The 25413-nt window shown below is 42.9% G+C and overlaps 3 protein-coding genes across 3 annotated transcripts; 1 reads left to right on the top strand and 2 right to left on the bottom strand.

Moving 5' to 3' along the window:
• The first annotated feature begins 9606 nt into the window (after positions 1 to 9606).
• On the top strand, positions 9607 to 17364 carry LOC135483040 (cytokine receptor-like factor 3). Its single transcript, XM_064763543.1, has 8 exons — positions 9607 to 10094; positions 10253 to 10364; positions 10794 to 11001; positions 11514 to 11601; positions 11850 to 12027; positions 12390 to 12633; positions 13787 to 14029; positions 14300 to 17364. The coding sequence occupies exons 2-8, from the start codon at positions 10257 to 10259 to the stop codon at positions 14593 to 14595; spliced, it is 1365 nt and encodes a 454-aa protein (XP_064619613.1). The 5' UTR covers positions 9607 to 10094; positions 10253 to 10256; the 3' UTR covers positions 14596 to 17364.
• A 764-nt stretch (positions 17365 to 18128) lies between these two features.
• Positions 18129 to 20942, bottom strand: LOC135497215 (protein BUD31 homolog). The gene is made up of 4 exons (XM_064786964.1): positions 20781 to 20942; positions 20159 to 20281; positions 19511 to 19677; positions 18129 to 18991 (listed from the first exon to the last, which is right to left on the bottom strand). Exons 1-4 carry the CDS (start codon positions 20872 to 20874, stop codon positions 18941 to 18943), a joined length of 435 nt encoding a protein of 144 aa, XP_064643034.1. The 5' UTR covers positions 20875 to 20942; the 3' UTR covers positions 18129 to 18940.
• Positions 20943 to 21824: 882 nt separating this feature from the next.
• On the bottom strand, positions 21825 to 24571 carry LOC135496677 (hydroxysteroid 11-beta-dehydrogenase 1-like protein). Its single transcript, XM_064786140.1, has 6 exons — positions 24399 to 24571; positions 23962 to 24092; positions 23577 to 23672; positions 23052 to 23265; positions 22538 to 22861; positions 21825 to 22098 (listed from the first exon to the last, which is right to left on the bottom strand). The coding sequence occupies exons 1-6, from the start codon at positions 24478 to 24480 to the stop codon at positions 21830 to 21832; spliced, it is 1116 nt and encodes a 371-aa protein (XP_064642210.1). The 5' UTR covers positions 24481 to 24571; the 3' UTR covers positions 21825 to 21829.
• Positions 24572 to 25413: the final 842 nt, after the last annotated feature.

The following is a 25413-nucleotide window of genomic DNA, read 5'->3' as shown; positions in this document are numbered from 1 at the left end:
TTTCTGCAGGTAACAATATAGAGCGACGGTAAAATACACAGGCCCGTTGCGGTGGAAAACAGAAATGTCCTCGTTTTTCACTTTCGCTCCGATATCTTTGAACAGGGTGACAAGTTCATGTACTACAGGGTGGCCCAGAATTAATTTCCCTCACACAATGGACACACACAATAGAATTCTATTGTGCAAGGGATCAAAACCTTTCTGGGCCACCCTGTAGAGTTTCGTGAGTTTCCTCATCAGCCTCAGGTAGGCCAATGATTTTGACAGGACCTCAGTTGGCGCCATCTGAGCTAAAAAAGTGGAACTACGCGATTACTTAAAATTAAAAATTGCCTCATTGTGAGGTGGAAATATCCCCCTTGTTAGGGGGGAACGGGGGACGAATTATTCCATGAACCCCAAACATGGTACTGCCGACCGTTGCCGGCCACAGCGTCTCTTTGCTCCGAACTTACTTACTGGGTAGGACCCTTATATGCAGTACAAATTCTCGCTGCATTGCTCCTGTGTGGACGTTTCATGTGCGTACTATGTAGTTTGGCTGGCCAACGGCAGGGGAGCCAGGAGCGGGCTCCGGACGCAATTAAATCTGCGATAGGGTCCGTGCACATTCTGTATACATACATTTTCGTGATTTGAAAAAAAATCAATGCTGGGAGTTTCATCAAACTTTGCAGAAGTGTAGTACTATATCTTGTCAACGTCATAAGTGAATTTAAAAAAGTTCCAATGATTCTAAATTATCTTATTAGCGTTTTCATGAGACATGTCAGAATTTGACACTCGCCGACAGGCGACACGGCCCGTCACGGGGCCGTGTTTTTGACTGTTAATCCCATCTGCCATGTTTCAGGCCCTCTAAAACGCGAAACAGCCTGCAATGGCCCTCTGTCCTCTCGCAGGCATTACCCCCCCCCCCCTTCCCCCGATTACCCCCTCCACATACAAGTATGAACCCCGGGAGTACCCACGGACTTTAAAAATAATGGGTAAAATGCCCCTGCTGGTCTCAACTTGTCACAATCTTGTCCATTGACAATTCAAAGTTATCTTTGTGTGTGGGCATGAAGCCAGTAATAGTTAAGCTATCAATTTTAATTGCGAAACACAAACTCGTTTGAAACCGTTCCCACCATCTCTCGGAGCATGTGGAGAATAAAGAAAGGTTACCCTTATCGGATCAAATAATGTTAGACCTTAGAGTAACTAGACTGGGTTACTCTAAGGTTAGACCAAATTCCAGAGCGGCTCTATAGTCTCCAGGCCCATCCTACCGAGGCTGGTTCGAATCGGCATCTTGTATTTTCGAGGATACATTGGGGCAAAAAAGTATTAGTGTCGGACACTGGTGACTTTTTCAATCAGAATTAGTCAAAGGGTGTCCTGAGCTTGAGACTTTTTATACTCCTTCGTCATATCGAGAGGCGGAGGATATTGAAAACCACTGGTGATGATGGAGAGAGCGGTAGCCAGTACGTATTCACTGCGAGCACGGTTCAGTAGTAGTTCAATGTGCTCATGACGTGACAAGAACAAATCTCACGGGTGGGGCGGAAATTGGCCATTTTGTTCACATCATCTGCGCCAACAACTATTTCTTTTGACCCTGCCCAAAATCTTTCAAAACAATTCACAGATTGACTCTGACCCTGCTGACCTCGATTTGTAAAAACTTTAAAAAAGGCCATTCAAACGTAAAATCAACTGTAAAGATAATCTTTTATATCACTGAGGTATATAAATACGATATGTTGAGAAAAATCTGTACAACTATGGAAATATACGATTACTTGGAACTATTTCGGCAAATCACTCTGCCACCAGCGCGACCTTGTCACAATTACGGCACGCTCGTTTGCATACAGCAAATAAGACGCGGATAAAATCTCCATTTCAAAACGAAAGCCTGACGGTTCAGCGCTAAGAGTGTTTGACTGTGGAGTGGCTGGTCACGGGTTCGACCCCCGGTGAATCTGGCGAACTTTTTTTTTCTTTTTTTTTCTTCTTCCTTATCTTGTTATCTAATTATCCATGTGCAGATGTCTAAATTTTCATTATTATCACTATCATACCCCGCACCCAACCTTTTCAAACTGCAGCACATACTGATTCCGGGCGTTCGAGTACTACCGAGGATGGTTCGAATCGGCATCTTGTATTTTCGAGGATACATTGGGGAAAAAAAGTATTAGTGTCGGACACTGGTGACTTTTTCAATCAGAATTAGTCAAAGGGTGTCCTGAGCTTGAGGCTTTTTATACTCCTTCATCATATCGAGAGGCGGAGGATATTGAAAACCACTGGTGCCTGGATGGTTAAAGGGGTACGCCGGTCGTTGACGTACATTTACTCTTGGTCCAATTATATCTAGTTCCTTCTTCTAACGCCATTCAAATCCAATAGTCAGTAGTCACAAGCTCGAGCGCTATCTGTATACAATTGGTGCGTGTATAAGTTTTCCCGATCGCTGCATGTTAGTTCAGGCTCTGTCTCCACTGGGTTTGTTAGATGATAATACATGAACTATGAGGTAGATGTATTGTTTCAATCATCGCAAATCTGCCTAAAACGGCAAGTTTTCTGAGGTACCGGTACGGCAGTGGCGTGCGTCTCCGCACGACCGGCACCGGCAGATATCGTCGGTGATGATGGAGAGAGCGGTAGCCAGTACATATTCACTGCGAGCACGGTTCACTAGCAGTTCAATGTGCTCATGACGTGACGAGAACAAATCTCACGGGTGGGGCGGAAATTGGCCATTTTGTTAACATCATCTGCGCCAACAACTATTTCTTTTGACCCTGCCCAAAATCTTTCCAAACAATTCACAAATTGACTCTGCCCTGCTGACCTCGATTTGTAAACACTTTAAAAAAAGGCCATTGAAACGTAAAATCAACTGTAAAGATAATCTTTTATATCACTGAGGTATATAAAAACGATATGTTGAGAAAAATATGTACAACTATGGAAATATACGATTACTTGGAACTATTTGGGCAAATCACTCTGCCACCTGCGCGACCTTGTTACAATTACGGCGCGCTCGTTTGCATACAGCATATAAGAGGCGGATAAAATCCTCATTTCAAAACGAAAGCCTGACGGTTCAGCGCTAAGAGTGTTTGACTGTGGAGCGGCTGGTCACGGGTTCGACCCCCGGTGAATCTGGCGAACTTTATTTCTTTTTTTTTTCTTCTTTCTTATCTTGTTATCTAATTATCCATGTGCAGATGTCAACATTTTCATTATTATCACTATCATACCCCGCACCCAACCTTTTCAAACTGCAGCACATACTGATTCCGGGCGTTGGAGTACCTCCGAGGATGGTTCGAATCGGCATCTTGTATTTTCGAGGATACATTGGGGAAAAAAAGTATTAGTGTCGGACACTGGTGACTTTTTCAATCAGAATTAGTCAAAGGGTGTCCTGAGCTTGAGGCTTTTTATACTCCTTCATCATATCGAGAGGCGGAGAATATTGAAAACCACTGGTGCCTGGATGGTTAAAGGGGTACGCCGGTCGTTGACGTACATTTACTCTTGGTCCAATTATATCTAGTTCCTTCTTCTAACGCCATTCAACTCCAATAGTCAGTAGTCACAAGCTCGAGCGCTATCTGTATACAATTGGTGCGTGTATAAGTTTTCCCGATCGCTGCATGTTAGTTCAGGCTCTGTCTCCACTGGGTTTGTTAGATGATAATACATGAACTATGAGGTAGATGTATTGTTTCAATCATCGCAAATCTGCCTAAAACGGCAAGTTTTCTGAGGTACCGGTACGGCAGTGGCGTGCGTCTCCGCACGACCGGCACCGGCAGATATCGTCGGTGATGATGGAGAGAGCGGTAGCCAGTACATATTCACTGCGAGCACGGTTCACCAGCAGTTCAATGTGCTCATGACGTGACGAGAACAAATCTCACGGGTGGGGCGGAAATTGGCCATTTTGTTAACATCATCGGCGCCAACAACTATTTCTTTTGACCCTGCCCAAAATCTTTCAAAACAATTCACAGATTGACTCTGCCCTGCTGACCTCGATTTGTAAAAACTTTAAAAAAAGGCCATTGAAACGTAAAATCAACTGTAAAGATAATCTTTTATATCACTGAGATATATAAAAACGATATGTTGAGAAAAATATGTACAACTATGGAAATATACGATTACTTGGAACTATTTGGGCAAATCACTCTGCCACCTGCGCGACCTTGTTACAATTACGGCGCGCTCGTTTGCATACAGCATATAAGAGGCGGATAAAATCCTCATTTCAAAACGAAAGCCTGACGGTTCAGCGCTAAGAGTGTTTGACTGTGGAGCGGCTGGTCACGGGTTCGACCCCCGGTGAATCTGGCGAACTTTTTTTCTTTTTTTTTTCTTCTTTCTTATCTTGTTATCTAATTATCCATGTGCAGATGTCAAAATTTTCATTATTATCACTATCATACCCCGCACCCAACCTTTTCAAACTGCAGCACATACTGATTCCGGGCGTTGGAGTACCTCCGAGGATGGTTCGAATCGGCATCTTGTATTTTCGAGGATACATTGGGGAAAAAAAGTATTAGTGTCGGACACTGGTGACTTTTTCAATCAGAATTAGTCAAAGGGTGTCCTGAGCTTGAGGCTTTTTATACTCCTTCATCATATCGAGAGGCGGAGGATATTGAAAACCACTGGTGCCTGGATGGTTAAAGGGGTACGCCGGTCGTTGACGTACATTTACTCTTGGTCCAATTATATCTAGTTCCTTCTTCTAACGCCATTCAACTCCAATAGTCAGTAGTCACAAGCTCGAGCGCTATCTGTATACAATTGGTGCGTGTATATATAAGTTTTCCCGATCGCTGCATGTTAGTTCAGGCTCTGTCTCCACTGGGTTTGTTAGATGATAATACATGAACTATGAGGTAGATGTTTTGTTTCAATCATCGCAAATCTGCCTAAAACGGCAAGTTTTCTGAGGTAACGGTACGGCAGTGGCGTGCGTCTCCGCACGACCGGCACCGGCAGATATCGTCGGTGATGATGGAGAGAGCGGTAGCCAGTACATATTCACTGCGAGCACGGTTCACTAGCAGTTCAATGTGCTCATGACGTGACAAGAACAAATCTCACGGGTGGGGCGGAAATTGGCCATTTTGTTAACATCATCGGCGCCAACAACTATTTCTTTTGACCCTGCCCAAAATCTTTCAAAACAATTCACAGATTGACTCTGCCCTGCTGACCTCGATTTGTAAAAACTTTAAAAAAAGGCCATTGAAACGTAAAATCAACTGTAAAGATAATCTTTTATATCACTGAGATATATAAAAACGATATGTTGAGAAAAATATGTACAACTATGGAAATATACGATTACTTGGAACTATTTGGGCAAATCACTCTGCCACCTGCGCGACCTTGTCACAATTACGGCGCGCTCGTTTGCATACAGCATATATGACGCGGATAAAATCCTCCTTTAAAACGAAAGCCTGACGGTTCAGCGCTAAGAGTGTTTGACTGTGGAGCGGCTGGTCACGGGTTCGACCCCCGGTGAATCTGGCGAACTTTTTTTCTTTTTTTTTTCTTCTTTCTTATCTTGTTATCTAATTATCCATGTGCAGATGTCAAATTTTTCATTATTATCACTATCATACCCCGCACCCAACCTTTTCAAACTGCAGCACATACTGATTCCGGGCGTTGGAGTACCTCCGAGGATGGTTCGAATCGGCATCTTGTATTTTCGAGGATACATTGGGGAAAAAAAGTATTAGTGTCGGACACTGGTGACTTTTTCAATCAGAATTAGTCAAAGGGTGTCCTGAACTTGAGGCTTTTTATACTCCTTCATCATATCGAGAGGCGGAGGATATTGTAAACCACTGGTGCCTGGATGGTTAAAGGGGTACGCCGGTCGTTGACGTACATTTACTCTTGGTCCAATTATATCTAGTTCCTTCTTCTAACGCCATTCAACTCCAATAGTCAGTAGTCACAAGCTCGAGCGCTATCTGTATACAATTGGTGCGTGTATAAGTTTTCCCGATCGCTGCATGTTAGTTCAGGCTCTGTCTCCACTGGGTTTGTTAGATGATAATACATGAACTATGAGGTAGATGTATTGTTTCAATCATCGCAAATCTGCCTAAAACGGCAAGTTTTCTGAGGTACCGGTACGGCAGTGGCGTGCGTCTCCGCACGACCGGCACCGGCAGATATCGTCGGTGATGATGGAGAGAGCGGTAGCCAGTACATATTCACTGCGAGCACGGTTCACTAGCAGTTCAATGTGCTCATGACGTGACGAAAACAAATCTCACGGGTGGGGCGGAAATTGGCCATTTTGTTAACATCATCTGCGCCAACAACTATTTCTTTTGACCCTGCCCAAAATCTTTCAAAACAATTCACAAATTGACTCTGCCCTGCTGACCTCGATTTGTAAAAACTTTAAAAAAAGGCCATTGAAACGTAAAATCAACTGTAAAGATAATCTTTTATATCACTGAGGTATATAAAAACGATATGTTGAGAAAAATATGTACAACTATGGAAATATACGATTACTTGGAACTATTTCGGCAAATCACTCTGCCAACTCCGCGACCTTGTCACAATTACGGCGCGCTCGTTTGCATACAGCAAATAAGACGCGGATAAAATCTCCATTTCAAAACGAAAGCCTGACGGTTCAGCGCTAAGAGTGTTTGACTGTGGAGCGGCTGGTCACGGGTTCGACCCCCGGTGAATCTGGCGAACTTTTTTTCTTTTTTTTTCTTCCTTCTTATCTTGTTATCTAATTATCCATGTGCAGATGTCAAAATTTTCATTATTATCACTATCGTGCCCCGCACCCAACCTTTTCAAACTGCAGCCCATACTGATTCCGGGCGTTGGAGTACTACCGAGGATGGTTCGAATCGGCATCTTGTATTTTCGAGGATACATTGGGGAAAAAAAGTATTAGTGTCGGACACTGGTGACTTTTTCAATCAGAATTAGTCAAAGGGTGTCCTGAGCTTGAGGCTTTTTATACTCCTTCATCATATCGAGAGGCGGAGGATATTGTAAACCACTGGTGCCTGGATGGTTAAAGGGGTACGCCGGTCGTTGACGTACATTTACTCTTGGTCCAATTATATCTAGTTCCTTCTTCTAACGCCATTCAACTCCAATAGTCAGTAGTCACAAGCTCGAGCGCTATCTGTATACAATTGGTGCGTGTATAAGTTTTCCCGATCGCTGCATGTTAGTTCAGGCTCTGTCTCCACTGGGTTTGTTAGATGATAATACATGAACTATGAGGTAGATGTATTGTTTCAATCATCGCAAATCTGCCTAAAACGGCAAGTTTTCTCAGGTACCGGTACGGCAGTGGCGTGCGTCTCCGCACGACCGGCACCGGCAGATATCGTCGGTGATGATGGAGAGAGCGGTAGCCAGTACATATTCACTGCGAGCACGGTTCACTAGCAGTTCAATGTGCTCATGACGTGACGAGAACAAATCTCACGGGTGGGGCGGAAATTGGCCATTTTGTTAACATTATCTGCGCCAACAACTATTTCTTTTGACCCTGCCCAAAATCTTTCAAAACAATTCACAGATTGACTCTGCCCTGCTGACCTCGATTTGTAAAAACTTTAAAAAAAGGCCATTCAAACGTTAAATCAACTGTAAAGATAATCTTTTATATCACTGAGGTATATAAAAACGATATGTTGAGAAAAATATGTACAACTATGGAAATATACGATTACTTGGAACTATTTCGGCAAATCACTCTGCCACCTCCGCGACCTTGTCACAATTACGGCGCGCTCGTTTGCATACAGCAAATAAGACGCGGATAAAATCTCCATTTCAAAACGAAAGCCTGACGGTTCAGCGCTAAGAGTGTTTGACTGTGGAGCGGCTGGTCACGGGTTCGACCCCCGGTGAATCTGGCGAACTTTTTTTCTTTTCTTTTTTTTTCTTCTTTCTTATCTTGTTATCTAATTATCCATGTGCAGATGTCAAAATTTTCATTATTATCACTATCATACCCCGCAACCAACCTTTTCAAACTGCAGCACATACTGATTCCGGGCGTTGGAGTACTACCGAGGATGGTTCGAATCGGCATCTTGTATTTTCGAGGATACATCCTCATGCACGTTTTCAAGTGTGTGCATGGAACAGCCCCGGGTTACATGTCAAGCCTAGTTAATATCTATAGGCCAGGCAGAGACCTTCGGTCAGCTGATGACAACAGACTGGAAGTTCCAAGGGCCCGGAGCAAATATGGAGAGCGTTGTTTCTCTTTCTCCGCTGCTGTTCTGTGGAATGCGCTCCCTTTTGAGGTCAGGCAAGCAAGGAGCCTTGCATCATTTCAGACGATGCTAAAGATTCATCTTTTTCGACAATGTTATTAATATTGTAAAAGCGCCTTTGAACGGATAATAATCTGAAAAGGGCGCTTAAATTTAAATATGGTATATACATACATACATACATACATACATTGGGGAAAAAAAGTATTAGTGTCGGACACTGGTGACTTTTTCAATCAGAATTAGTCAAAGGGTGTCCTGAGCTTGAGGCTTTTTATACTCCTTCGTCATATCGAGAGGCGGAGAATATTGAAAACCACTGGTGCCTGGATGGTTAAAGGGGTACGCCGGTCGTTGACGTACATTTACTGTTGGTCCAATTATATCTAGTTCCTACTTCTAACGCCATTTAACTCCAATAGTCAGTAGTCACACGCTCGAGCGCTATCTGTATACAATTGGTGCGTGTATAAGTTTTCCCGATCGCTGCATGTTAGTTCAGGCTCTGTCTCCACTGGGTTTGTTAGATGAGAATACATGAACTATGAGGTAGATGTATTGTTTCAATCATCGCAAATCTGCCTAAAACGGCAAGTTTTCTCAGGTACCGGTACGGCAGTGGCGTGCGTCTCCGCACGACCGGCACCGGCACATATCGTCGGTGATGATGGAGAGAGTGGTAGCCAGTCAAATTCACTGTGAGCACGGTTCACTGGCAGTTCAATGTGCTCATGACGTGACGAGAACAAATCTCACGGGTGGGGCGGAAATTGGCCATATTGTTAACATCATCGGCGCCAACAACTATTTCTTTTGACCCTGCCCATAATCCTTGAAAACAATTCACAGATTGACTCTGACCCTGCTGACCTCGATTTGTAAAAACTTTAAAAAGGCCATTGAAACGTAAAATCAACTGTAAAGATAATATTTTATATCACTGAGGTATATAAATACGATATGTTGAGAAAAATCTGTACAACTATCGAAATATACGATTACTTGGAACTATTTTGGCAAATCACTTTTGTTGCCACCTGCGCGACCTTGTCACAATTGCGGTGCGCTCGTTTGCATACCGCATATAAGACGCGGATAAAATCTCCATTTCAAAACGAAAGCCTTGACGCTTCAGAGCTAAGAGTGTTTGACTGTGGAGCGGCTGGTCACAGGTTCGACTCCTGGTGAATCTGGCGAACTTTTTTTTCCTTCTTCCTTATCTTGTTATCTAATTATCCATGTGCAGATGTCAAAAATGTCATTGTTATCACTATCATACCCTGCACCCAAATTTTTCAAACTGCAGCACATGCTGATTCCGGGCGTTCGATTACTACCGAGGATAGTTCGAATCGGCATCTTGTATTTTCGAGGATACATTGGGGCCGGCAAAAAGTAGTAGTGTCTGACGCTGGTGACCTTTCCAATCAGAATTAGTCAAAGGGTGTCCTGAGCTTGAGGCTTTTTAAAAACGGCAAGTTTTCTCAGGTATCGGTACGGCCCTATTTCAACAAATCTTAATTCATTGTACTAGTGTACACTCTCAAGCCCACTAAATAGTCACAGGGAGCGAAATGACTTCGATTTGAAGTGAAACGACTGGGGTCGAAATGGTTAGGAAGCGAAAATCCCGGATATCGGTGCGCGTGCGCGTTCAAGATGGCGACCACCTGCGCCGAAGAAATTTTGTAAAATATTTGAGATATTTTATCGATTTGAAGCACTTATCGGTCAACATTTGCCATCGCACATCAACTCTAAAGTTTCATTAGAAGGGTAAGTATCACTTGCGACGTGGTCAGTCCCTGGGCCTGATCGCTATCTTCACAGACAATTCTATATCTATGAATGTTTGTCTTCATCCAATTCCAAATTTAACAAAACGAAAACGCAAAACTCGATTGATTGTCACTGAATGATTGTGATATTTTCAGAAAAATGGCTCAGAAAGAGATTGATCGGCTTCTTGACATGGTCGATTCTACCAACCAACAACGCTTACAGTTGACAGAGCTCCTGCAAAGTCTGCAGGAAGCCAAGTCACAGGTAGGTGCCATGAGACCAGCATTGAAGGGCCTGGCTACAAATGGCTACATTGTTACAAGGGACACAAGTCAAGATTGTCTCAACTCAATACCAGTCGCTGATGTTAATGTAATTGTAGGGCTCGCGACTAGACACCAGCCCATTCATTTCAGATGTGCTCATCATTGAATAATAGAGAGGAACGGCTGAAGGAAACCAACCTTGTGCTGATGGTAGAACTCTCCAGGACATTTGATTTACCCTCAAGACATGAAACTGAAAATAAATGTGATGATATGGTCAATGGAATATTTGTGTGCTGTGAAGTTTTGACCTGTTTTTTTGGTATATTGGTTATTTTTCTTTTTGTTCAGAGTGATTTTTCAAAGTTGGGTATGAATAAGGTTAAATGTACATGAATCGATGCCAAACCTTCTTCGTTTTCCACAGGTTACCAATAGTGCATTAGCGTCAAAACAACTACTGGAGAAGCATTTCCGTGAGTTGAGGAATGGTATCTGTGAAACTTTGGATCATCGACTTGATGAACTTGTGTCAGAAGTGGAAAAGATAGAGAGTACATCTCTTGAGCCTTTGGTTGAAAGTGAGGAGCTCATCCAGAAAAACGTGCGAATTGCTGCAGATATTATGGATGAAGGTAGGGGGATGCATTTCACCTCAAGGTACAACCACCCTGTGTTAACAGCCATAGTCATCTAATCAATTCCAGAAAGATCATGTGACTATAGATCCATGCACTTGATTGGGAACAACGTTTACATAACGTAGTGTTGGCCGTCGTCACGTCACCATGCATTTTTACATTACTGTAACGTGACGTGACACGACGTCTTCGTAAACGTTGTTCCCAATCAAGTGCATCGATCTATAGTAATGGAGGATCATTCTTTCAAGCCAGATAAATCTTTGAGTTTGGATGATATAAATCTATTCTCCTGTCTCCCTGATTGGGGTACCCCATGCAAAAGCCAAGTATAGATTTGGTATAGATCCATACCTGCTAAAGCTAGTATTACCGGTAAGGCCAGTTGAACAGGCAAAACGTACCGGTGCTTATTAGGTTTTCTCTTGTGCCACTATGACAATGGGGTTTGATGACACATAAAACATTGATGATTCAAAATTACCTTTTTTCCATGATTTGAACAGCCAAGTCTATTTTGATGACAAAACCAGAGGAGAATTTAGAAGGTCTTCAAAAATTCAATGTGAAGGCAGAGAGGATTGCACCATCAAAGTAAGTGTAAAGGCAGAGACAAAATACATGTACTCAAGGACTTATGTCTGGTTGAACATTGAATACTTTAGTATAGCTTGCCTTGATTTGGTGATTTCTCATGTTATTGTAATCTCAGTGAAAAGGTTTCCATGGTTTCCCAATAACATGTTGTTCTCTGCTTCATCCCATTTTTGCCATGCTGACCTATCAGATACATTCAAAACTTTTTCAAAGGTATATTTTTAAAGAGCTGAATTTCTTTCCAGCCTGCCTGAAGCTCCTAGTCTTTCAAGCATCGCCTGCATCAGTGTTGACCTGCCAAGCCATGTGCTCTCCGATGCCGTACAGAGTATATCACAACATGGAATCGTCATGTCGAAGCCACCTGTCCATATAACTGATGTCGAGGAAAGACCTGGTGCTTTATTATTAACTTGGGCTGAGGTAAGGGGGCAAACATGCCATGCAGTCAGAGACGCTGAACACACCCTGGTGTCAGGCCTTTGGAATTGGACTAAAACATGTTGTGTAGAAATCAACGATTGTTATATTTGCCTACTGTACCATATTTGTTGACAGGATACACCAATCATGTGTAGATTTATGTATCCAAGCCAAACTTTTCAATCTTTATTCAGGATATTTTTGCTGTTCTTAAAAATGGTATGTAATCTGATGGCATAATGACACCTTGAGGTGACTGCCTACAAGTTAATCCAACTGACATGGCTATCTCTCTTGTACTCAAACCTGTTCTAAAACTGCTTGCTCATTCTTTGATGTTTCTCATCTTTTCTTCCCTTCAGATTGATGAAGATATTGATGTATGTGAATTTTTGGTTCAGTACGGATCGGGTAATCTTACTGAGACTGAAAACAACAATGGCAATTTCTGTGATGTTTACCAAGGCCCTAATACATCGTCTATTGTGAGGAATCTCAAACCAAACCGGCCATATACGTTCAGGGTGTCATGTCGTGGTGATAACAAGGGCAGGTGGAGCCCTTGGAGCAAGAGTGTAGTTGCATCAACGAGTCTACATCACCATGGTAAGATAGTGGTATCTTGGTATTTAGTGAGTCCCTACATTACAGCATTGCTCTGACCTCTCATCAGCTACCAACATGGCCTGTATTGAGTGAGTCCACTCACCACAGCATTGCTCTGACCTCTCATCAGCTACCGACATGGCCTGTATTGAGTGAGTCCACTCACCACAGCATTGCTCTGACCTCTCATCAGCTACCGACATGGCCTGTATTGAGTGAGCCCACTCACCACAGCATTGCTCTGACCTCTCATCAGCTACCGACATGGCCTGTATTGAGTGAGTCCACTCACCACAGCATTGCTCTGACCTCTCATCAGCTACCGACATGGCCTGTATTGAGTGAGCCCACTCACCACAGCATTGCTCTGACCTCTCATCAGCTACCGACATGGCCTGTATTGAGTGAGTCCACTCACCACAGCATTGCTCTGACCTCTCATCAGCTACCGACATGGCCTGTATTGCGTGAGCCCACTCACCACAGCATTGCTCTGACCTCTCATCAGCTACCGACATGGCCTGTATTGAGTGAGCCCACTCACCACAGCATTGCTCTGACCTCTCATCAGCTACCGACATGGCCTGTATTGAGTGAGTCCACTCACCACAGCATTGCTCTGACCTCTCATCAGCTACCGACATGGCCTGTATTGAGTGAGTCCACTCACCACAGCATTGCTCTGACCTCTCATCAGCTACCGACATGGCCTGTATTGAGTGAGCCCACTCACCACAGCATTGCTCTGACCTCTCATCAGCTACCGACATGGCCTGTATTGAGTGAGTCCACTCACCACAGCATTGCTCTGACCTCTCATCAGCTACCGACATGGCCTGTATTGAGTGAGCCCACTCACCACAGCATTGCTCTGACCTCTCATCAGCTACCGACATGGCCTGTATTGCGTGAGCCCACTCACCACAGCATTGCTCTGACCTCGCATCAGCTACCGACATGGCCAGAAGAAACAGAACTGAAAATCAAGCTGGTTTCTCTCAATTTTATGATCAAATAATTGCTGTGATTAACCTGTTAAGGTGTGAGTTGGCCAATGCTCAAGTCTGATTGCATTTCAATGAAATAAACAAAATATGAACTGCTCAACTTCATGATCCCTCTCCAATTTCTCCAATTTCTTGTTTATTTTCAGAATGGCAGAATCACAGTGAAGGCTACTATACAACTGTTGATAATATGTTTGGTACTAAAGAAACGCCTTGCTGTCCACTAGTCCTGTATTCCAAAGAAAATAGCTATATCTGTGGTCATCAGATCTGTTTCAAGATAATAGATATTGGTGTACCAGACCCTAATGATGCCATTGGATTATGCATTTCTGACAAGCAGAGAGAAATTCTGGGAGGGCCTGGTGTGCTGTGTATATCAATGCTTGGTAGGTTGTCTAGCAATAGCCTTGAAGGCTCACAGGGTTGACACAAGTTCACTTGATTATTCATGGAGCAATTCATGTGGCCTGTAGTGTTATCACCTTGGTATGAAAGGGCAAAACATGTAGTCTGTCCACACATGGCGGTATGTTGTTCACTTCACCTCATCTTGACTCCTTTACAACAAAAAGTGACATGAACGTGGGTCTATGTTGGTATGAAATACTTACCCGATGTTAGTTTGAAATGCTCACTCAAGACTCTTGATGTTTCAGGAAAAGTCCATGTGGAAGGTCAGGAGATTGTCAACCAACTGCCAGCTTTAGTGAAAGGCTCAACGCTGACCATTCAAACTGAACTTTTGAATCAATACAAAGTACGTGTTACCATAGAAACGGGAGAGCGAGAAATTACAGTGGATTGGAAGCTGAAAGATGTTGAAAGTCCTATGATCAGCTCTGGTGGAAATCCATTCGCTTTAGGTGGCATCATGAAGGAGATGATAGATCCACCGAGATTATATTTTGCGATGTGTTTCATAAACGAAGGATGGAAAGTCTCAGTGGAATAGCATCCTCATTTGATATCAAGTGTTTATTTTATGCTACATATTTATATCATGGTTTTTTGTATTTTTACCTCAGAAATTCTGCTTGAGGAGATATGTAAACTTTCTAGACTTATAAATATCCTCTCAGTGTGGCAGTTATTAATATGTTGATTGAGGATGGAAACATGTTATTTGTTTGAGCTGAGTCTAATTTTCAGTTATGTGGGTTATGCACAGGATTATCTAAACCCTTGTAGTTGGTGAGTGAAAATCCGACCGAAGTCTCACTCAAGTTGCCATCCTTGTGAATTTAAGTTGTGTGACTGAAAACAAACTTTCTTAAAGGTCGTGTCATCATCACAGCTTTATGAAGTTCAGTGTGGTTAGGTGTGGATATGGCATACTGATTTTCTCTCGTTCATGTCCGCGACATGTGGATCCCTAACTCAGCAGTTTAATCATTGACCTGCATAGGTGGTGCTATTCTTTAGAGGGTTCTTTTCTTGGCTGAAAGCTTTAAAATTATTTTATGAACAAGTTTGGGAGATCGAATCTATCTTCTGACGTTATGATCTGCAAAGTTTTTAAAGTTTTTTTGCATGGTTGTTTTTGAATAGATGATTATCTTTTGGAAGGTGTAGAAGATATTCCTCTTTCTGTAAAGCATCGAAGTAAAACGAAATCAGTTAGTAGCCATTTGACAACCAACTTGTTTTTTTCTTTGCAGCGTGATTGGCAACTTACTGTGTGTTGTTATCGGTTGTCAAAATGTTATTGCAACCATGTGAATGATATTATCATGGATGAGCTTCAGCTCATTGTGTCTTACCTGTGTACGGCTTGACTGATCCATGTTTGTTATAGGGTGTAAGGCATTTGGTGAAGGAGTTGTTATGTGCTAGTGTTGGTCAGATATCTATACGTATTGTTAAATTATAAACACAAATATTGCTTGAAAGATTATTCATCTATCAGTTTGGATTGTAGTTAGTTGTAGTAAGGTGGCCTTGATTTGTTGAGAAGTTAGCTATGATAATAAGACTGTAGGATAGCATGCCTGGTTGACATTCAACTCTGTTCAGCCTGGCCTATCTGGCGTGGCCCTGATCAGTATTAATGGGATGGGATTTTACTGTTTGGCAAAAAGTTAGGTGTTCAGCGAAATCCAGATGCCATACATCTATGCACCATTTTACCGGCTTGATATTTGAAGGGCAATTTCAACTTTGCTCATTAACACAAACTTTAACACAAACTATTCAAATGACACCTTTGCTTCAACATTTGAATGAGTCGCCAATGAATGTGCTACCTGCTGTATCCTGCCGTGGTGTCGTCTGCTGAAGAAATCTGATCAATGGTGGAATTAGTTTCACCTTGGTTTCCTGTCAATGTAATCAGAACAAACTTTACTTTAAGTTGTCAAAGTAGGTGCTAGTGCAATGTGATAGTTTTGTTCTGAGGCCTGTTATCGCTTCAGTGAGTTGGTGGTAAGCACAAGTACAATGTACATGTATCTTTAAAAGGGTTAAATTAATGGTGCATCATATTAAATGATTCACAGTATGCGCAACTTCCAAACTACTCGTGGAATATCAGTTCAAATCAATGCAACCATTACCTTCTTGGCCATTGTACATTTCAGATCTATTATTGTTTACATAGACTATTTAAAAATTTGGTTATATTGAGCATTTCACACACATGTACGTAGGTGTGCTCCATTATTGAGCATGTCACACGCATGTAGGTGTGCTCCATTATTGAGCATGTCACACACGTAGGTGTGCTCCATTATTGAGCATGTCACACACATGTAGGTGTGCTCCATTATTGAGCTTGTCACGCATGTGGGTGTGCTCCATTATTGAGCATGTCACACGCATGTGGGTGTGCTCCATTATTGAGCATGTCACACACATGTAGGTGTGCTCCATTATAGAGCATGTCACACGCATGTGGGTGTGCTCCATTTGTGGACCAATCAAGCTGGGAATGTCTTTCACTGTTCTCAGCCAACTCCATGTACTTGGAATTACCTATTAGCCACTAATCACTTGGTGGCATTGTGGACTTGGTTGGGACATTGGCCAACTATATGGTTGTATGATGCATGTAGCCAGCTTTCTCTGGAACAACCAAGATATTTTGCATGATCAGCACACAGTTGTACATGTATTTTATGATATCAGCTAGACCACATCAAATAAGTACATGCACTGCTGCTTAAAGGGAACTGGAACCGCCGAGCGATTTATTCAACTTTTCCACTTTCACCGCCCGAGAAAGTCAAACTGCCAACTTCCTATTCGAGTTCAGATTTGTAGCTCCGCCCCCAGTGCCCGAGCATGCGCAGTTCAATTTGTTATTATTGAGAATCAGGTGAGAATCACGTGAGTCATGCGATCTTTCATTCATGAGTTTTCGTAGTAAATTCCATAGTAGTGACGTCACTCAATGATTGACAGCTAGGCGCCATGTTTCATTCATGCCTCGTTCTGATCACCGGATACGCGGGAATTGAAAACGAGGTCATACGAACTGGCTTGGCGGTTTCAGTTCCCTTTAAACAGTCGATCTATGAGCAACCCTCAAAATGGTGGTATTAATATTGATGTGGACTACAAGTTTCCATGATGAAGATGTTTTTTTGACCGCATGAGTGAAACATACTCTGCGACAGTTTTGATGTGGGTTCATGTGAAAGGAAGGAATGTCTGTTTGCATCACTAGTTCTTCTGGTCAATAACACTATTATCATGATGAATAAAATACAAGTCATTTTGCAGAGCTCTTGTTTGTTCTCTCTCCTTTAAGGTGACCAGAGGTCTTTTTTATAGCACCGTCTTGCACGTGTTAATGAATATCCACTTTCTTGCAGAATGAACATCATGAGCCAACATGTCCAATACACCACTGTGGGGCATTGTAGAAATGAGTCTTGCAGGGCAAGCACATAGCTTCATTATGTTTCCAGCTGAAGACTTGAATCACTAGGATTACCCAATGGCATGATGAAGTGAATGCAGAGAAAGCCAGTCATGTCGAGTGACATTACAGCCTTGTCCTTACAAGTGTCTGTTGCTGTGTGGTGGATGTGTTTAGAGAGATGCAGGCTGTGTGGAAGGGGGGGGGGATCTTGACACTTTCTTACCAAGCAAGCTCCACACATTGGGTTCCATAGCTCCAACAGTATCGTTGAAATCTGACTGAACAGGTGCCAGCCAACATACACTAACCAGATTAAATTGAGAGGGGAAGCCTGAAAGCTGCCAACGGTGTTAAACTAAAAATACCTGCCCACTTGCGGATCACGCAGTAAAATCTGGTTATTGAAATTGCTCATCTGCTTATTCTCTCACGAATGAAGACATCTCCATGGAGTGACCCCACACCCAGGATACATTTCTACTTCAAGAGGCTTGGTAGTATGGGAGCCGACCCCCAGAAGGAATACTTGCAAGTCGAGTAACTGCTTCTCTAATATTCCGGGTCGCGAAGAGCCAAATCAATGGTTGGTCTGAGGAAGGTAGTGAAGAAGATTAAAACATGGACAATTTTCATATAAAATAGTTTATTTTTTTCAATTCATGTTCAGTCAATTTGGTGGAAATCACCTGCATTCCACTCCCTATTTCCCTTAGATTTTCAATATTTGTTGTTCAACAGTGCACTTCCAAGATTTCATCAATGATCGACTTCATTGACGTTCTTCCCTCTGGTCTCCTCAATACCAGCTTGTAGAACATTTCATAATTCACTGCCACAAATTTGAAATACACTGATAGTTGACATGTTTTCAAATGTCCACTCATAAAATCTTTTAAAAACTCTGTGGACACATGGTCCTCAACCTTTTCTGCCATACTACCAATCAGACAACATTTAAACATCTTGGAAGGTCAACCATGGTAGAATAAAGTCACATACAACTGACTTCCCCATTCAACTGATTTCGTAAAACAGGCAGTAAGTATGTATCGAGTGAAATGGCCTGATAATAGAAAGATGTGAAAAACAATACAGCTGAACCCTGCATAAAAGAACAATTTGTGCTCTGGATTTTTTCACCCAAAAGAACGACCAGCTGTGGTTTAAATCAAAGCAATGTAGTCGATCAAGATACCAGTACCATTATTCACTTATGGAGGCGACATACGTCCGTACAGAAACATTTCTCATTAACATACTCCACTAGACTTGCAACCAACCACAATCGGATTGCCAATGCAAATAACACATAAATGGTGGTTGCTATTGCAACAGCCTGAGTGTTACTTTCCATTTCAACAAGCAGGCGTTAGGCTGCTATTTCAGCCTTCAGATTTGTGGGACTTCCTCTGTCAAATAAAGTCCTTTTTGAGTCCTATCCTGAACATCCACGACATCCACAATGTACGCATTCAACAATCTTGCCCTGTAAAAGAAAATAATGAGATTTTAAAAGACGTTCATTTGATATCCTGATCCAGGCAAATCCGAGGTTGGCACCATTAACACTTGCAATTCTGAATACCTCTCTTGAAGTACAGAAATAAAGTCTACATAAAGAACTGTCAGAGTTAAGTAGTGCAGTGGAAACATCAGCACCTGTAACCCCCGAAATTCCGGGTTAGATTCCAGGTCAGTCCCGCTCCAAGGACACTTGACTGATGTATATGATACAGAGGGCAACTTTCTTCGACAGTGTAGGTTTTCTGTGGGACGTTCGGTTTTCTTCTTCATTACATTTCAGATCACCCAATATTGTTTACAGTGATATGACGCTCAAGTCTCAACTGACTATTTCAAAATTCCGGAAGTTCCATCTCACAATTTAGAACTGTAGAATAGAAGGATACAACTGCAAACTATTGCCGAACTGATTAGGTCAAATGATTGAAAGAATGCCAATGTGTCAAACAATTTTTTGTTTCTCAGGTTGTCTACCACTTACTTCCTCCAACTTGGCTTTCGGGACCCGACAAATACAGTTCGTTCCAAAGTTTGTATCTCTGGCTTGAATGCATCGTAGGCAACACAGATTTTCATATCCCTGCTTCTTCCATTTGGCTATGAGGTTCTTGTCGGCAATGTTCTCTTTGAGACAATAATCATACAATTCTGAAATTGGAACAAGACCAAATAAGTCAGAATAGAGTTTTACCAGGTTATATAGTTACTGCAGAGTCTGTGCCAAACATGGAGGAATTATATTGCTTTTGTCAACCAATTACTGCACATTCAAAGGCAAAACTTGCTGCTTACTGAAGGTACATGTATTTCCGTTCATCGGACTGACATTAATCATCATGATTTGCCCAGGTAGTCAGCTTATCACCAATCATCAATGTCACAGCATGCCTTGTATAGTAAAGCTATATCTCACCTCTTCTGATAGCATGCCTTCTATAGTAAAGCTATATCACACCTCTACTGATAGCATGCCTTCTAAAGTGAAGCTATATCTCACCTCTACTGATAGCATGCCTTCTATAGTAAAGCTATATCGCACCTCTACTGATAGCATGCCTTTTAAAGTGAAGCTATATCTCACCTCTACTGATATTGATAGCATGCCTTTTAAAGTAAAGCTATATCTCACCTCTACTGATAGCATGCCTTCTATAGAATAGATCATAAATGTAGCGAGACTTCTGATGATGGATCTTAAAAATTGGCCACAGAGCTTCTACCTTTCGTTTGCCTTCATGAGGATCTGTTTCAGCTGAAATCATTTCAAAAGAGAAATTATTTAAAAAAAGAATATTTGGTCACATGGTCATGACAAAATATTCTCAACTTTTTGTGATTTTTTTCCTTTTTACATCAAGTCGAAAACAGATAATTTAGAACTGTTGATGTGATCATGTGTTGAATATATGTTTTCATCGTTCAAGTTAGGTTATTTAATTCCTCTAGATAAGCGAGTTTTGTGTACATCAGTGACCTGTACAGCATTGCCAATTTGCCATGGCATTGTAGGCCTACCTCTGACATGTCAGACACTGTTCGTAAGCAAACTCTTGCCTTACATTGGAGGATCGATATCTAATCGATTCGATATTGTTCATTGTAATTACTTACTGTTGCCCTTGGGCTTATAACCGTAAACAGGTTCATCCATATACTTGTGTACGTCATACATGCGTATTTTGAATAAAGAAACAAGGAAGACAGAAACAAATATTTTTGCAAAATTTGCCATATCATTTTTGCACGTTTACCCTCTCTCATTTTCTGATCCAATTCGTCCAAAGTCGGTTCGATGAGTTCCCAACCATCTGGTGGCGGTTTCTTACTTCTTTTCACCTTCGGCATGTTGAAATATGTGATAAAAGCTGGAATAAATAGAATTATGCACCAATGTGTGAATTCTAGATTTTTTATTTTCTGTTGATAGACTTTTTTACTATTTCCGTGTAGGCCGTGATTATTGATAAACATGGATTGACTCATTCCGCTGTAACCGGGAGTTGGGGCAAACCGTCCGACTTTGCCTGGAAATTCGGGAAAACTTACACTCCGGACGCAGTGAACTGATCAGTGATGCGTGATCGGAGCAATGTCATCAAGGTGTCATTGGAAAGCATATTGCTCCTATTTTATGGAAAACCCATTGCTATAGTGATATGACTCTCGAGTTGGTCATATTAACCCTTTTTCACAGGATTCCCTTTTTTCTGGGACACCCTGTATAACTCGGGCTCGCTCGTGTTAGGCTACGACATGTCTGTTAAACCCCGAGATTGTGTCTCTTTTGTCGAAATGTGCTTAGTTCGTAGGCCTAACATGATGGTGGCATCCGATTGCAGCCGTGGTCGGGGGGGGGGGGGGGCAAACATCCTGTCCTCGCCTTGATATTGTGTCATCCGTCTGCTCGGCTGATCATCCTGGAGACAGCCAGGAGGGATGTCCATGAATCCTGAGAGTTGTCATGCCGATCTACCGTCATTGTATTAACTGCCGGCAAGTCGGCAAGGAGAATTATTAGGACACAGGTCATTCTAGGCAACGTAGTGATCACAATGCTTCTCAGTTGCCCCGCCAAGATGCATGCAGCAAGACCGTACCAAGCTTGTTCTGTAGACCTACTCATCCTGTGAAGAGAGGGGTCTATGGACCTACGTGCACTAGACTCCTATGCATTTCGTCATCCTGACCATCTTTCCTAGTACCAAGCGACCGGACGAGGCTAGTCCACTCTGTCCGAAGTGTAACGCATACTGTCGGGCTTATACCAGTCATGACATAACAATATTTTGATACACTTTATTTATTTGCCTGAGTGGACATATCTGTTATACTTCGTGTTCTCCACTGCTTGCTTGAATCCTGAATAACTCATTCGTATTGCTAATTCCTTCATGCCAGGGAAAGTACAAAGTTTAATTAGATATGGATAGTAAAGTTCGTTTTCCTTTATCGCTGCTGATTTGACGACTGCGAGGGCTGCTTCGTCTTGGTCCATTAGAACCATGTCTTCAAAGACTTTGGGACCAAATGTACCTCGGTTCGCCAGAATTGCTAGTCCCATCTTGGTGGCTTAGAAGAGAAGAAAGAGGTGTCCATCACTTACTTGTTTATCCGAGCACAAAAACATTAATATTGAGGAATGAAGATGGGGCTGCAACCGGCCCCCTAGCTGCAGCCTTAGATCGCCACGTCGTCAATCGAGGACCCTGGTCATCTCTCTCTCCAAACTTGACCGTGACGTGCCAAGTGGACGGGCCTTGGTGATGGGACAGAAAATTGTGTGCGACTAATTCGCCCCTTCCCACTTTGACCCTTCTCATTTCCCCCATCTATTTCCATTTCGCCCCTAGCGAATTCGTCCCTAGCGAATTCGTCCCTATCCCATTTCGCCCCTTATTTCCATTTCGCCCCTTATTCCCATTTCGCCCCTTCTCATTTCTTACTCGGTGCAATAAAGACCCAGTGACTTCGGGGTAGCTCTGATCTAGAGACATTTCTAGCTACTAACCGATTGGTCCCAAATAGCATATTGTAATGGAGATATCATCTTCTTGGAGGTGAAACTCTCCTCTGAGGCTTGTGAAGAAACCGTTTATAGCAAACTTGGTCGCTGCGTAGTCGCTCTGGACGGGAGAGCCAAGGAAACTTGTCAAGTGTGTGAATAAATAGGGGATCAGATGAAAGTTGGCACAGTCATCCAACGCTTGTATTGTCGCCTCAATAAAGGAAAGACCGATGTGCTTGAACCTCAGTTGAGCCTCAGTTGTGCACGACCACCGTGGTTTTGGTAAAGTATCATGACATAAGGAAATCAGTTTCTGCGCACACCAGGCTTGGATGGAAGGACCCCGCCAGTGCTTGATGGGTTCTTCTACTTTAGTGTTCGCCCCGCACTTGGAGATGTGATTATCCGGCTATTATTTCTCCTCTTAGGCGCGTTAAGTGATTTTGTGGACGATTTATAAGCTTTTGGCCAAGTGACTCCGTCTTCGGAAGGCCAATCGACGATCCTTTCTACTCACCCAGCAGAGATGAGACGACGACCACACTACTCCCTGGTGACTTTCTCAATAAGGGCAGCGCGTGGGAGAACAGGTGGACGTAGGATAAGAAGTTGACGGTTGTCTTATAGTTAATGGTTGTGAGATTGTCTCTGCCTGTCCAGTATCCCATCGTGTAAGGTGCGATGTGATTCAACACGAGGATGTCAAGTCCACCGAGCATGGTCTCAGCTGCCTGAAGATATCAAACAATCTTACTAAGTCATATAAAGCTCTCAAAGTTGACCCAGCTGCATGGATCAACTTTTTCGCCGATTCTTTCAGGAAGTAGTACTTGTGAGTGCGTGATATAGATTCGGCGGAAACTTATGTGCTGCAGGGCCGTGACTGGAATTTGGATCTCGTCAACCGGCCGTGCATTTTCCGAATGAAACAATTCTTCAACTCTGTCGTGATTACTCACAACCCCTATCACCAAGGGATGATAATGTATTGTACAAGACCGTCCATAACATGTAAGATACATGTTAGACAACATGGTCTTACCTTTATAACGTTCTCCGTGTCTTCAAGTTTAGACATGTCCGATGTAATGTAGTAATGTTCCTTTCCACCACTCAGTTCCTGACATTTGGCAACAACCTGGCAAAAGGAGTTAAAGTTACCTTAGTAACATGGTGGTGGAGGCCTTGACCGTCTGGAGCAACGTGGTCTAAAGTCATGTCTGATTCATAATTCGACCATCTTGGGGAACTTATTGAACACGCACACATCGCTTGTGATGCAGCCAGTGTAATGTCACTTCTCCGATGGATGCATGAGTTCTTTTCGTGCACCTGGTGCCATGCCATGGCTAGCAAAACACCGACCCCTTCCGTGTGAGAAACATGAGTTGCTTGGAATTGAGTCCGTTTCCCTGGACAAAAGGTACCTTTTTGAGCAGGGCTTCTCTCCTTGCTGAAACCAGGACCGTTGCTCCCATCCTCGCGTAGTGGTAAGCTACACTCTCTCCGATCCCTGCGCTGGCTCCGGTCACCAGGACGCGCTTACCTCGCACAAACTCTAAAACGACACAGGAGACGCTAATAGAGTGAGAACTGTGGATGTTACTATTGAGTGGAGCAAACTCCGCTGAGTAGATGGGGTATTCACAGGGACAAACCACACTGGTCATGGGATGCACGGACTTCTTTTCCATTTTGGCTGAAGCACTATCCCATTGTCACTGCTTATGCCGTATGTCCGCAGTCGTCAAGGCGAAGATATCCCATGGAACAACCGTGTAAGCTGCTGACCTTACCATGTGAGGAGGTAAGTTGCATAGCAATGAGATTCGCAACAACGATTCAAGAGTCAAAACCAACTTACTCTGGTCAAATCGGTCGATCCAGGCATAGCCGATGTAACAGATTATGAAAGCGGTTACTACTCCTAACCATTTGGCGCCCATCTTGCCGCTATTTGCCAAGTATTCGACGTGGTCAACACACTATCTCATTTGCGTTTGGGGTTAAATGTCAAAACGTGACTGACCTATACGCTTTGACCCCATTGATATTGACCTCCTAATCTGTGAGCTTTCCCTGTTTTGACAAGGTTACTCAACATTGTCCCGGCGGAGTTTCTAAAACGTCTCCCACTGGTAAACCATACAGAACTTAAAACCTCACGTGAGTTGTGATATTAATGCCTTTGCTCACATGCTCCAAAACCAAAACCCGGTTATATCGATATCAGCATTAACGTGGTGCAGTTAGTTAAATGCCATTGTAACGACCGAAGTATGATAATTGTTACAATTATTGACCATTGGCCTATCAATAAAATAGGACGGAATTGATATTACTCTGTGACAGCCAGCAAACTCATTAACAGAACTTGTCGTAACCATCAACAATATGCATGTACATTTTGTATACCAAAGAGGCGTTGTCACAACGGTGGACATGTTACGACCTCATGAAGGGTAGCTCGTTGTATTGTTCATCGACATTCCAGCATGATTATCACCCATTTACACCGTGTCACGCAGCAATGTGGCGACACCTCGCATATCCGACTCTGAGGCGACACCCGGTTCTATTGGCCTTAGTAAGGCGGATCAGGCCACTGGACTTTCTTTTGGTCCGCCGCGTCGTCGGCTACCCTCTTCTGTGCCCTGCAAGATGACACTCTTCGTACGCGATATCCAATACAGTACAACACACTGAACTGTTTGGACGATCTGGTCGGAGGACAAATGGATGTTCGTGGAATGGGACATTTACTAGAGTGAAAGTTGGGTGCCGCTGGTCTCCTGTTTCTAGCAGCTCATCTCAAATCTGTTGACCCGCTTCTCAATCTCTGTGTTCATGATTGGAGCCGATTAGAAGAACAGTGAGAC

The sequence above is a fragment of the Lineus longissimus genome, chromosome 1 (assembly GCF_910592395.1).
Source record: "Lineus longissimus chromosome 1, tnLinLong1.2, whole genome shotgun sequence".
Lineage (NCBI taxonomy): Eukaryota > Metazoa > Nemertea > Pilidiophora > Heteronemertea > Lineidae > Lineus > Lineus longissimus.
The sequence above is the reverse complement of the archived record's forward strand: the minus strand, read 5'-3'. Positions and strand labels throughout refer to the sequence as shown.

Bases quoted from the DNA above. Each gene is read 5' to 3' on its own strand.
- LOC135483040 (XM_064763543.1), top strand. From the start codon at position 10,257: ATGGCTCAGAAAGAGATTGATCGGCTTCTTGACATGGTCGATTCTACC. The intron at 11,602-11,849 runs GTAAGTGTAAAG...ATTTCTTTCCAG, and splicing joins GAGAGGATTGCACCATCAAA to CCTGCCTGAAGCTCCTAGTC. The intron at 12,028-12,389 runs GTAAGGGGGCAA...TCTTCCCTTCAG, and splicing joins TATTATTAACTTGGGCTGAG to ATTGATGAAGATATTGATGT.
- LOC135497215 (XM_064786964.1), bottom strand. From the start codon at position 20,874: ATGCCGAAGGTGAAAAGAAGTAAGAAACCGCCACCAGATGGTTGGGAA. The intron at 20,282-20,780 runs GTAAACGTGCAA...AAATGATTTCAG, and splicing joins GGATCAGAAAATGAGAGAGG to CTGAAACAGATCCTCATGAA. The intron at 19,678-20,158 runs GTGAGATATAGC...TTCCAATTTCAG, and splicing joins AAGGCATGCTATCAGTAGAG to AATTGTATGATTATTGTCTC.
- LOC135496677 (XM_064786140.1), bottom strand. From the start codon at position 24,480: ATGGGCGCCAAATGGTTAGGAGTAGTAACCGCTTTCATAATCTGTTAC. The intron at 23,673-23,961 runs GTACCTTTTGTC...TCCTTTTGCCAG, and splicing joins GAGAAGCCCTGCTCAAAAAG to GTTGTTGCCAAATGTCAGGA. The intron at 22,099-22,537 runs GTTAGTAGCTAG...TTCTCTTCTAAG, and splicing joins ATGCTATTTGGGACCAATCG to CCACCAAGATGGGACTAGCA.